We start from the raw sequence: 12,094 nt of genomic DNA, 5'->3' as shown, positions 1-12,094 counted from the left end.
TTCTTTTAGTTTATTTATACACAATGTGAAAAAGCTAATGACACTGGTTGTAATGAGCTCTCTGGCGGGAGGTTCCTGTGAGATCTCAGAGATGTGAATTCAGGGGGTGGCCATTTGAGACCAGAATTCCAGAGACCATGCAGAGACAAACTAGGTGTATTTCCCATTACCCTCTTTCCAAGTTAATTTTTATCTCAGAAATGCCCTGTTTTGAGTTCAGCTCTTGCCTTCAGGTTTATACATAATTTGTTTGTTTGTTTGAAGATTAAAAGATCTTAGCAGACTGATGCTCTGAACTAGATAATCTTCAAAATTTTACACCATTTAGTATGTGGCGTGGGTAGCTCTTTTTGCCATGTGCTGGCTTGTTCAGGCAATGGAGAGAAATGTTCATTTTACTTTTAGACAAAGGGCAGCAGTGCATCTTACTGAGAAAGTAAACTTTCTAAAAGAAATCACACCATATTGTAAAGCTAAATAATTTAGACTCTCTCTCTTTTAATAATATCTGTGGTTATTCCTCTCTGTTGGTTAGTTACAATATAATGAAGAGAAACTTCTAGCAGTTAAATAAAGCAGCTTCATCTATTTAAAGCTTTATTCAGTAAATATTTATTGAGTATCTACTATGCTGTTCTAGTGTTGGAAGTACAAAACAAAGCAAACAAAATTTCTGCCCCCATGGGGTCTGCATCCTAGTCCTTGAGACCAAGGTCACACACCCCTACAATAAAATACATATTATGGTAACCCTTTCTTTTCCTTTAGAGAAACTGTAGGAACAAAATTCAGAGAAGCAGTTTTTAGCTAAATTATGTACCAGGCCACATGGTGATTCATTATCTTTTCCCCAAGTACAATGAGGGTCCCTGTTGATCCCAAAGATAATGAGAAATATTAGAACACAAATCAGTCACTCAAACATTTCCTAAGGGCAGACATTAAGGACATGGAAATAAACAGGCAAGCTCTATCCACCAGCTACTTATAGTCTAGGGGAGGAGACAGATGGGTGGTATTAATTACATACAGATGTGACTCATGGGAACACAGAGAGGCATTGTGGCCAGAGAAAAGGGGTGGAGCTTGGGGCAAAAAATCAAGAAAGGTGTTCTAAAAAAAGTTAAGCCTACATCAATTCTGGGGGAATATACAAGCATGTCAGGTAAAATAGGGAATAGGAAGGAGGGTGGATCAGACAAAGGAATTAGTATGAATAGAAGACCAAGAACAGTGTATAAACTAGAAAATGAGTAACTTTGTGTTAGACAACTAGTAGAAGAGGCTAGGCAGGCAAGAAAGGGCTAGATCTGTTAAGAAAAGGCTTGATGATTATGTTTGCATTTCAGAAAGATTATCTTCCATCATAACAGAAGGTGGCTTTGCATAAGGTGAAGAATGGAAGTGGGGAGACCAAATTTGAGGTCACTACAATAATCCGAATGACAAAAAATAAAGGTCTGATGTTGAGTAGTTGTAACTGTGAGGATCTGAGATTTACTGATAAGGCAGAATTGACAGAAAATGATGGACTATACTTGGGAATGTATAAAGGTTGAAAATTTTGGCACTGGCATCAAAACTAGTTACTTTATTTTCCGTAGTATCACACTCCTGGAATGATATAAATATTTCATTCTATTCTTTTATGCTTTACTTGATAGCTCATGGGAGTCTTTAGCTAGTACATATTTTCCTGCTTATAAAGAAGTAAATGTCTATCATTTTAATACCGCTGGATTAAAGGGTTTACCATATATGGTCAATTTTCTTTATATACTCTTTATCTAAATTACTTATCTCTTGGCCATCATGCAATAGCAGCTCTGTGTAAGCAAGGTAGAGCTAAGAAAAAATATATATTTATTTTTTATGTATTTTTATATTATATTTTATAAATATATTTATATTTTAAGTATATTTATCATTAAATATTTGAATGTTTGGCTGATGCAAATAAATCTAAACATACAGGTCAAATTTTGTTATACTAAATCAATTTGCAATGAGGGTTTAAGAACTAGGCATTGTACAATATCCAGGTTAAAAATAAAAAATGAAGCCTTAGTGGGGGGCTTTAGGAACATGAACAGAAATCATAAACACTCAAATACAGCTAAGGAATATGAACAGCCCCTAAAAATATTAATGTAAATGACTCTGATCTATATGATGAGAATCAATCAATCTCATTCCCATTAAAGAACTATTTTTTAGTGGGGATTTGATTACTAAGTAGTGCTTATAATCTACAGAATATACTGTACAGATAGAAATCTTGAGGTAGCTCACAGTGAATGTATGCATTGTTTTTGAATTACCTGAAATTTAACACCCTGTGGTAGGGATTACATGTTTCCTATTTAAGGGTATTACCGTCTGTTTCTCATTTGTGAGAGGGTCAAATAAAGGCACAATGTAAAGTCCTAAAGCAGGTCAAGGCGACCATATGCCTAGAATGCTCCTTACCACAGCATGATTCTTCACATAGCAGGGCTTACACACGGGCTTGTCATTGACCATCACGTATATTTCCCCAGCTAGGATGTTGTCACAGTCAAAGCAGCAGAAGTGTTTCAAATGCCAATTTTGGTTTTCTGCCTGGGTGTACTCATTGCTGAATATTAACTGAAAAGAGGGCAAAAATAAGATGAATCATATATTTTCCTTTTTGGTACAAACGACAACGCCAGGTTCTTTAGATCAATAAAGGTTTTAGATCCACAGATAATATCAACCTACTTTCCTGGGCTCAAAGTCTAAAAATAACCTAAAGCTTACACTCGGCTTATTATTTAGTTTAGCACAAATCAATCTTTTTTGTTTCTAGACGGTCTTTCATTAGTCAACACAATTAACACGGTCACTCAGAATGACTGAAGTTAAAAGATTTTCTTTTCCACTCATCTCCTCTGCATGTAAATAAAGCAACTGATGCTTGGTTAATTCATGTCACCTTTCTGCTAAGGATGGCCTTGATAGATGGTAAGGGGACTCTATGGAGGTACAAGAAGTAGCCTGCCTGCGGTGGCCGCAGAGAACATACCTCATCACAGCCAGCACATCGTGGTTTCTCACTGTCACAGTAATGTCTGCCACAGTATAGCTTCCCATTCTTCCAGAAATAAATCATGTCGACCAGGAGTTCCTGGCAGGCACTGCAGACGAAACAAGCCGGGTGCCATAGTTTATCATAGCCGGCTCTTTCAGCGTAGATGGCTGGGTCACCCTCCTTCATACTCAGTTTGCAGCAGTAGCAGGACTGAAAGAGAAGCCATCCAAAACAATCTGGTCATCGTAAACTGGGCATTTCTCATCATCAGTTTACCAGGAATTCGGAGAAAAAATTTACAAGAGAGATGATTTCTACTAACATTAGTAATTTGTCCATGGAGACAACCAGGTGTTCTTACTTCCAGGAAGTGGGCTCCCTTGGCTTCCTCCAGTCTCTTCAAACCTAATTTTTGTGCCCTGCTGGTAACAGAGCACTGTTTCCTTAATTAAAGTCACTTACAGAAAAGGGCTAACAGTAATTTTCACCACAATTTTTAAGGGGTTCTCTCAAAATGATTACCTTAGAGCTTATTATTACCTTTTCTTGCTAAGCCTTATTGGTTGGATCTATGGGAAATATATTACAGTAAGTTTGGCTCTTACTCTTTGTTCATCTGTATCATAATTCTCTTCTACTTTCAAGGCATAAAAAAAAGACTTCAATTTCTCTAAGAGATTTTTTAAAAATATGATTGACTATATAGTTGACCCTTGGACAACACAGGGGTGAGGGGTGCTGACTCCCCAATGCAGTAAAAAAATCCATGAATAACTTTCTTTTCCACATATAAATTTTGACTTCCTCAAAACTTAACTACTAATAGTCTACTGTTGACTGGAAGCCTTACCAATAACATAAATGGTCCATTAACACATATTTTGTATGTTATATGTATTATGTAATGTATTCTCACAATAAACTAAACTCGAAAAAAGAAATTATTAAGAAAATCCTATGGAAGAGAAAATACATTTATAGTACTATATTGTATTAATTAAAAAAATCTGTGATAAGTGGACATGCACAGTTCAAACCCACTTTTCAGGGTCAACTGTATACTCACATAAATTTAAATTTGAATTTTAGGCATGTTCTCACAAACAAAACTGAGTTAACCAAAGCATATATTATTCTTGTTTGTGGGAAGAGATAAACAATTAACACCAAAATTATGTTTAGAAATAGATTCTATATTAGTATGTCATATTCCAGCATGACACCAATGCTAACTACCATGTACACATACAACTCCCAATTATCCTTGGCAACAGATAATCAGAAAACCTCGCTTTAGACAGAGGTTTCCAACATGATGATTTGCTAAAATAAACCTAAACTGAATTTTAATTTATTTCCTTCACCTACCCTTTTGGAAAACAGGAATGGCTCCTCAAAAAAATGTTCAAAGAAAGGGAAATAACCAGTAAATACACCAATTGAGCCAATGGTGTGACCTCTCTACTTACATACTGAGTTCTTTTGTGTTCGGCCGATTTGCCCTCCATGGCCCCCACTGCTGCCGTGGTGCTTCTGTCCCCTCCAGGGAGGAGCATTCTGTTGGGGCCTTGCGTGTCCATCTCACGGGGAAGTTTGACATCTCCTACTCCCAGAGCCTCACTCTTATATTTCTTCACAAACTGTTCCATCTCCTTCACCTCTTTGGGAGACAACTCATGGCACTTTGAAGGGTCTTGATCGTGTGCAGGGAGCTGCTTTGCCAGCTGCTTCTTTCGGTACTGTGCCCCCTCTGAGCCTGCCACGGGCTGCTTCTCCTTTGGCAGCATCTGCATGTATTGCCTGGCCTGAGCCACAACAAGACCAGTGTTAACTGGGAGATGGTCTGGCCATTAGACAAGCAATATTTTATAATACACATCAGAAGCGAGTTATTTAAGAAAGAAAAGTGTTTTATCCATTTGTAACAGTCTTCGTAATATAAATATGTTGAGATGAAAACACATTCAAAAAAGGTACAGCAAATAGATTTAGTTCAGTAAAAATAAACACATTTTTCTCCATGATATGAAAGCTTTTTTTCAGCTTATAAAAGATTTTGCTTACTAATGTCTACTTGAGCTAAATATACAAATGTATATTTGCAAGAGAACATCAATTTTTAGAAGGCACGTTTAGATGTTTAGAATGGCCTGTATAGATCAACAGTGTTTTCACCATTATAAAAAATATTATCACAAGGTTCACTTGTATGATTTTAACTAATCTTCTTAAAAGACTTCCAAATGTCATATTTAGTTGTTATTAACAGTAAAGGGAGTTTGACACAAAATTGCCCTTTTTTGGCCTTACATAGTAAAATATACTGTTTAACATTGTTTCATTCTAAAAAAAATGACAGAAAATTCTATTCTTTACATATTCTTCGCTATCTTAAGAGAAATCTTCTCAAGAGTAAGCTAGAAGTTACTAGATTTATACAAAACATCTGTTTTCATCTAATTATTAAGAATGTCAGACCATTCGCTCAAAAAGATTAACATATCTAAGTAGTCAAGAAATTCTATGAAGTATCTAATCTTAGTTTTAAAAAACCAATAGCAGTTGGAAGTCAAAGTAACAAGAACCCCAGAAAAATAATGGACTTGGGGTTGATTAGCTCACTAAAGGACTGCCCTAAATAAGTAGCCTCAGAACTTTAACAAAGAGATGGCCCTTCCCCTTATTATTTACCAATGCCTGATTCTGGACAGGAGGAGCCCACTCGTAGGTAACTGTATTGATGGAAACGTTCTTCTTGGCAGCAACTGGATTGGTCAGTATCATAACATTGCGTTTATACATGGGAATTCCATCTGTTTTTAGCTTGGCAATCAGGGTGGTATATTTGGTGTCTTCAAAAAGTTTTCCCACTTTTCGATCCTCTTCATTGCTCAAGAGGACGTCATGCTCTTCTTGGCCACACTTGCAGTTACGACATATTTTTCTATAAGTTTGGAGATAAGTAAGCAATAACTAATTATACCTAATCAATAAGTAAATATACTCAAATATTTATAGTTTATAAAATACTTTTATATGCATTCCATATAATGGTACAGAAAGGCAAGCCATTGGGTGGGGATTCTAAGTACCTATCCATAAATTTAAGCAAGGAAACATAAAAATGTACCTTCACTTTATAAAACCTTAAAAAGTTAGGTTTTGATTAAGTGTATGCTCAAGGGGGCATGTCTGAACATTCCTCATTTTCTTAAATAGATAAGTAAATAAAATCACCAAAACACTATCATAGAAAGAAGTTTCATATTTTATTGCATGGTAACATTTATTTCATAGTCATTACCCAAGTTTTTTGTTTTTTTGTTTTTTTTTTTTTAAGTGAGAGGGAGGCTGATATAACTTTTCTGATTAAGGACTATTATCCTAGATTTAGCTTTAGCTTTCCTCATTTCCTTTCCTGTCCCCTTTCTATTTCCTTTCCTCTCCTTTTTCATTTCCTGTTTCCTTTTTCCTTTCTCTTTCTTTCCTTTCCTTTCTTTTGCTTCTTCAAACACTCAGTGACCACTTACTATGTGCTTTCTTATGTATAAAAAAAAAGATAAATGAAAGTCTCTGGACTTTTCAAGAAATGAAATGAAAGATACCACTAAATGAAAGACACCGCTCCCCTTCCCCAATCTGGTCTAGCAGGTAATCATTCTTTAATGCAACATATATGAGTGTCCATGTGCTAAACAATGTACTTTATTGATATGCCCTATTACTGCATTTGTGATAGGAAAGAAAAGTACAAGGCACTTTGAGAGGGTATAATTTTGACTTGGAACTGGTGAGAAAAGGACTCCATAAAAACAATATTCCATAAGAAAGTAATATATTTAGGTTGAGGTCTGAAGGATGTATAAAACAAGCATGAAATATGTTTGTGTGTGTGTGTGTGTGTGTGTGTATTTGAGATGGGGTAAAGAAAGAAGAAGAAAAGCCTCCAAATATTGAGCAGAAAGAGTATTTGTGGTGGTCTTGAATTAGGAAAGAGCTTATGCCCTTAGGTCCCATGGTCTGAGAGGGCTGGTATGATTGCAGTGAGGTAAATAAATGGGGAGTGACAAGGTTGGAGAGGTAGGCAGGCATGAGATCATGCAGGGACTTGTAGGATACATTAAAGAATTTGGCTTTCACTATAAGAATAAGCAGGAGGCACTGAAGGCTTTTAGGTAATGGATAACACAATTAGATCTATCATTTTCAAAAACTGTTAATACTTATAATATGGAGAATGGATTAGGGGTAGACATAATTGGAAGTAGGGAAACCAATTAACATGTCAGTGGTGCATCGGTTTGCAATGGCATGGTTCTAAGTAACAGGGACTACCTCACAAGTGGAATTTATATCTTGGATGGTTATTGTTGTAGTCTACATAAGATGTGTTATAGCTTGGACTAGAGTATTTAACAGTGCAGATTAAAAAAAAAAAGTAACAGATTTAAGATCTCCTTGAATGTAAAACTGACTAAACTTTGTGGTTCATTTGGATGTAGTGATGGCAAAGGGAAGGCCCAGTCTGTCAAAAAACGAACCCAGGTTTCCAAGATGAGTAAGCTGGTAGAAGAAATGTAACTTATTTAAGACAATAAATGTAAAAGAAGAATAGATCTTAGGTATTAGGGGAAGATTGATGAAAGTCCTCCAAAATTCAACTAGTGAAAAGTTTGAAATGCCTATGAAACAGTATAAAGGTATCAAGTAGATTGTAGGATATAGAGATCTAGTGTTAAAAACTGTAGCCTGGTAGAAAATATAAATTTGGGAGTCAGGGTATGACACATTTGCATATTAGTTGAATAGATCACTTTCATCTCCTGGGCAAGAATAGAGGGAAAAGGTAGAGGACTGGAGGAAGGAAGGAATCTGGCAAAGAAGCAGAAGCTGGAGAAGGTGACAGAGGAAAACAGTGAAGTAGAGAGACTTTGTGGTGTTAAAAACCTAAGCTGGAAGTAAATATAGGGCAAAAAGAATATATAAATCAGAGGGAGGAGGTGAGAGTTTTAAAAGCCATTCGAATATTCTTACATTGTTCAGGAAGATATTGAAGATGTAGATTAACATGAGATGTTGTTAAAGCATGTGTTTTAAACTATCTAGAAAACTAAAGAAGGAGGGGTGCCTGGGTGGCTCAGTCGGTTAAGTGGCCGACTTCGGCTCAGGTCATGATCTCGCGGTCCATGAGTTCGAGCCCCGCGTCGGGCTCTGTGCTGACAGCTCAGAGCCTGGAGCCTGTTTCAGATTCTGTGTCTCCCTCTTTCTCTGACCCTCCCCCGTTCATGCTCTGTCTCTCTCTGTCTCAAAAATAAATAAACATTAAAAAAAATTAAAAAAAAAGAAAACTAAAGAAGGAAATAGTACATATAATTTCAAACATATAGAGAAAATGGAATGACAATATAAAACTCAATTAATTAAACAGAAGGCAGTAAGAGAGGAGGAAAAAAGAAACTTAGGACATTAGGACATTTAGAAAGCACAAATTAAGATGGTTGATATAATCCAAATATACCAAAAGTCACAATAAACAGACTCAATTCTCCAGTTAAAAGACAAAGGATTTCAGTCTGGATAATACAACAAAATCAAACTATACACAACTCGGAAGAAACACTTAAAATTTAAGGACACAGAAAGGATAAAAGTGTAAAGACGTAAAAAGATACATCAGGCAAATACCAACAAAAAGTAAGTTAGGCACCTATATTAAAATCATGCACTTTGGACTTTAATGCTTTCATTTAATCTGTAGTAAAGAGTGTGCCTACATAGTGACAGAAGTTTAAAATCACCTCTATGATGTAACGATTCTAAAATTAATATAGTCTAATAACCTAAATTCTAATTATATAAGCAAGACACCAAAACTTTAAGAAATAGACAAACTTATTATAGTAATGCTAAAAAATTAGAAATAAAGATTTGAGTAACACAATAAGCCTGATCAAGCAGACACATAAAAAATATCTTATCCAGTGACTGGGGAACACATTCATTTGGGGAACATTTGAAACACTTCAGAAAACTGAACACATACTGTGCCATAGACAAAGTCTCAAATGCCCAGGAGGGGGCGCCTGCATGGCTCAGTCAGTTGAGTTTCTGACATCAGCTCAGGTCATGATGTCATGGTTCATGAGTTCAAGCCCCATATCAGATTCTGTGCTGACAGCTCAGAGCCTGAAGCCTGCTTCGGATTCTGCGTCTCCCTCGCTCTCTGCCCCTCCCCCACTCACACTCTGTTTCTCTCTCAAAAATAAATAAACATTTAAAAAATAAAAAAATAAAAAAAAATAAATGCCCAAGGAATCACCATCAACCACATTATCTGAACAGAATATAATTATGCTAGACATCAACAGCAAAAAAGTAACTAGAAAGTAATTTTGGGGTGCTTGGGTGGCTCAGTTAAGCATCCGACTTCAGCTCAGGACACGATCTTACGGTTCGTGGGTTTGACCCCCACATTAGGCTCTGTGCTGACAGCATGGGGCCTGCTTGGGATTCTCTGTCTCCCTCCCTCTCTGCCCCTCCCCTGATCTCTCTCTCTTTCTGTTTTGTCTCTCTCTCAAAATAAATAAACTTAAAAAAAAGAAAATACTTTTAAAAGACTCCTAAAAAATTTAATATTGAAACAATCACAATAGAAATGAAAAGAAATAGCATTTTTGGGAAAAAAGAAAACAAAACTATTACTTCTTGAAATGTAGAACACAACTAAAGGGGTGCTTAGGAGAAAAGGGACAGCTAACATGCTCAAGTTAGAAAGAAGAGAGAATAAAATTAATTAACTCAGGAAGTTAAAAAAAAATTAGAAAAAATAAGCCTGAAGTACATGGAAGGAAAATAAAGATAACAGCAGAAACTAATAAAGCAAATGTTTGCTTCTTGTAAGATGCAGGAAAAAAAACATTCAATACATTTCAACATCCCTTCTGATTATATTTTGTTTATTCATTTTAGCTATAGAAGGAAACTAGACAGGATTTTAGAAAGGGTTTCTGGAAAAAAGCTCAAACTCAGCACACATCATTAGTGCATTCATTTTAGGATGTGAAGCGAGGAAGCAACCTTGTCATCACTTCATTCACATAGTCCTGTGGGTACTAATCAGAGAAGTAAGAAAAATCAAAGAAATAGAAGTTATAAGGATTCATCAGAAAGGAAAAGTTAAACTGTTGTTAATCACAGATGCAATGATTGATCATACAAATGTATTAACATCAGTAAGAGTTTAAGAAGCATTCTGGATTTAAAATAAATAAAATTGGATTTCTCTACACCAAAAAAACTAGGAAAAACAACTAAATATTTATTAGATTGATCTCCTTACTAGATAACAAATTATTAAATAATTACAGATTTTTGTGTCCTGTTTTCTTAAGGTGAGGTGTCCAAACCAAAAATATCAGATCTGACATGTGCAGTCCCAGAAAGAGATTGAGACAGAGAGGGACAGAGTAAGAGATATGAAGGCTAGGGGGGCAAACTAATTTCCTTGTGCACAAATTGGTCAGAAATCTTTATTTGGTAAGCATCTGAAGAGTCTGCAGATTCTAGTTCAGCTATAAAAGACTCTTATATCTGGTTATCTCATACTCCCACCCAGTGGAAAGGAGTATATTGTTCTATTACAGTATATTCTTCATTCTTGTTCATCAGTTAACAAAAATGATATAATTATTTATAAAACCATCACATTACTTTTGGATCAAGTTTAAAATCATACTTTACTGAGGGGAAAATGGCAGGGTGGGAATTTAGTTCCTAATATAGACAAATAGATCCTTATATGGCTGTGAACTATAGCATGCATCCTAATAATTAGTAAAGTGACTGACTATGGGAGGAAGTAATAATGTTACAAGGATATGTGATGAAAGATATGGATTTCCTCTGGAAATGTTTATTATCCAGTTCTATTCCAGAACAACATGTACACCAGAAAATAAGGGGAACTAGATTTTAGAATCTGAAAGACAAAAAAGCACCTGAAAAAAAAGCCTTCTGGTTTTCAATTCACAAGCTATGACAAACTGTAACATGAGTAAATAAATTATATTTACTATGAAAATGCTATACATAAAAAGGTATATTAACCAATGATATAAGAGCCATCTCTATACTTTTTCTTATTACTTATATCAGCTATTTTTGGGAGATTTACATTCTGAGAATATATATATTTTCCCTATCCACCCCTCACCAACCCAACATACCTTATTAAGCAAGTAAAATCGGTTAAAGCAATATACCAATAGCAGCAGGAAAAAGAAGTTTTCAGCTTTCAAAGTGGGGAAAACCTGATTGATTCATGATAGCTTTTAAAATCACAAATACATTATAAACCCCATCTGCATCCTTGCCGCAACATGGTGGTCTGTGGTAAAGAGCACTTGGCAGGAATGTGACTCAGCAGGGGTGGGATGGTTTTTCAGTTAGAGTTGTCATCATGACAACAGCTGGAGTGACCACAACCCTTCCAGACCCCTTACCCTGGAGCTCCATTTTTACAACAAAAAGGGATAGCCACAAACCACAATTCAAGAAAGAAACCTATAAAATCTGGGCCAGGTGCCAGGAACTATCCATTACAGAAACGTATGCTATTTAATACTTAAATCTATGCTATTTACTAGTTAAAAATTTTTTTTTAATAATTAATTTTGGGGGTTTTTAGTCTACGGTGTTTTACATTTGAATCACCCATATTTAAATTGGAAAACTTTATTTTTACAAATATCTTTTAAGAACTTTTAAACTCATTAGGAAGACAGCCTGTAAGTTAATTGAGAGGAAAATTCTGTTGAGGAATTGGGGGATTTTCTTGGTATCCAAGAAAAAGCATAAGAACGAGTAGGATATTTATCACATAATTAATTTCAACCTGAAATAACGCAGATTCCATCCTTAAGAAAATGAAGAACTTTAAAAAACTGGTTTTATGCCAACTTATAACAAGACAACAATGGCATGGGTGAGCACAGTACTCACGTTGCTGGGGTGTGTACAAACATGTATGGTTTGTTTAGTATC

The 12,094-nt window shown here is 35.6% G+C and overlaps 1 protein-coding gene across 2 annotated transcripts in view; it reads right to left on the bottom strand.

Annotated features, from left to right (window-relative positions):
* Positions 1–12,094, bottom strand: part of TES (testin LIM domain protein) — a 46,592-nt gene that overhangs the window by 4,267 nt on the left and 30,231 nt on the right. For both annotated transcript variants that reach the window (XM_043589313.1, XM_043589314.1), the window contains exons 3-6: positions 5,744–5,996; positions 4,522–4,857; positions 3,047–3,262; positions 2,470–2,628 (exon numbers count right to left, since the gene is read on the bottom strand). In XM_043589313.1, coding sequence (XP_043445248.1) covers positions 2,470–2,628; positions 3,047–3,262; positions 4,522–4,857; positions 5,744–5,996 — 964 coding nt within the window. The remainder of the gene's footprint in view (positions 1–2,469; positions 2,629–3,046; positions 3,263–4,521; positions 4,858–5,743; positions 5,997–12,094) is intronic.

Source organism: Prionailurus bengalensis, chromosome A2 (assembly GCF_016509475.1).
Source record: "Prionailurus bengalensis isolate Pbe53 chromosome A2, Fcat_Pben_1.1_paternal_pri, whole genome shotgun sequence".
Lineage (NCBI taxonomy): Eukaryota > Metazoa > Chordata > Mammalia > Carnivora > Felidae > Prionailurus > Prionailurus bengalensis.
The sequence above is the reverse complement of the archived record's forward strand: the minus strand, read 5'-3'. Positions and strand labels throughout refer to the sequence as shown.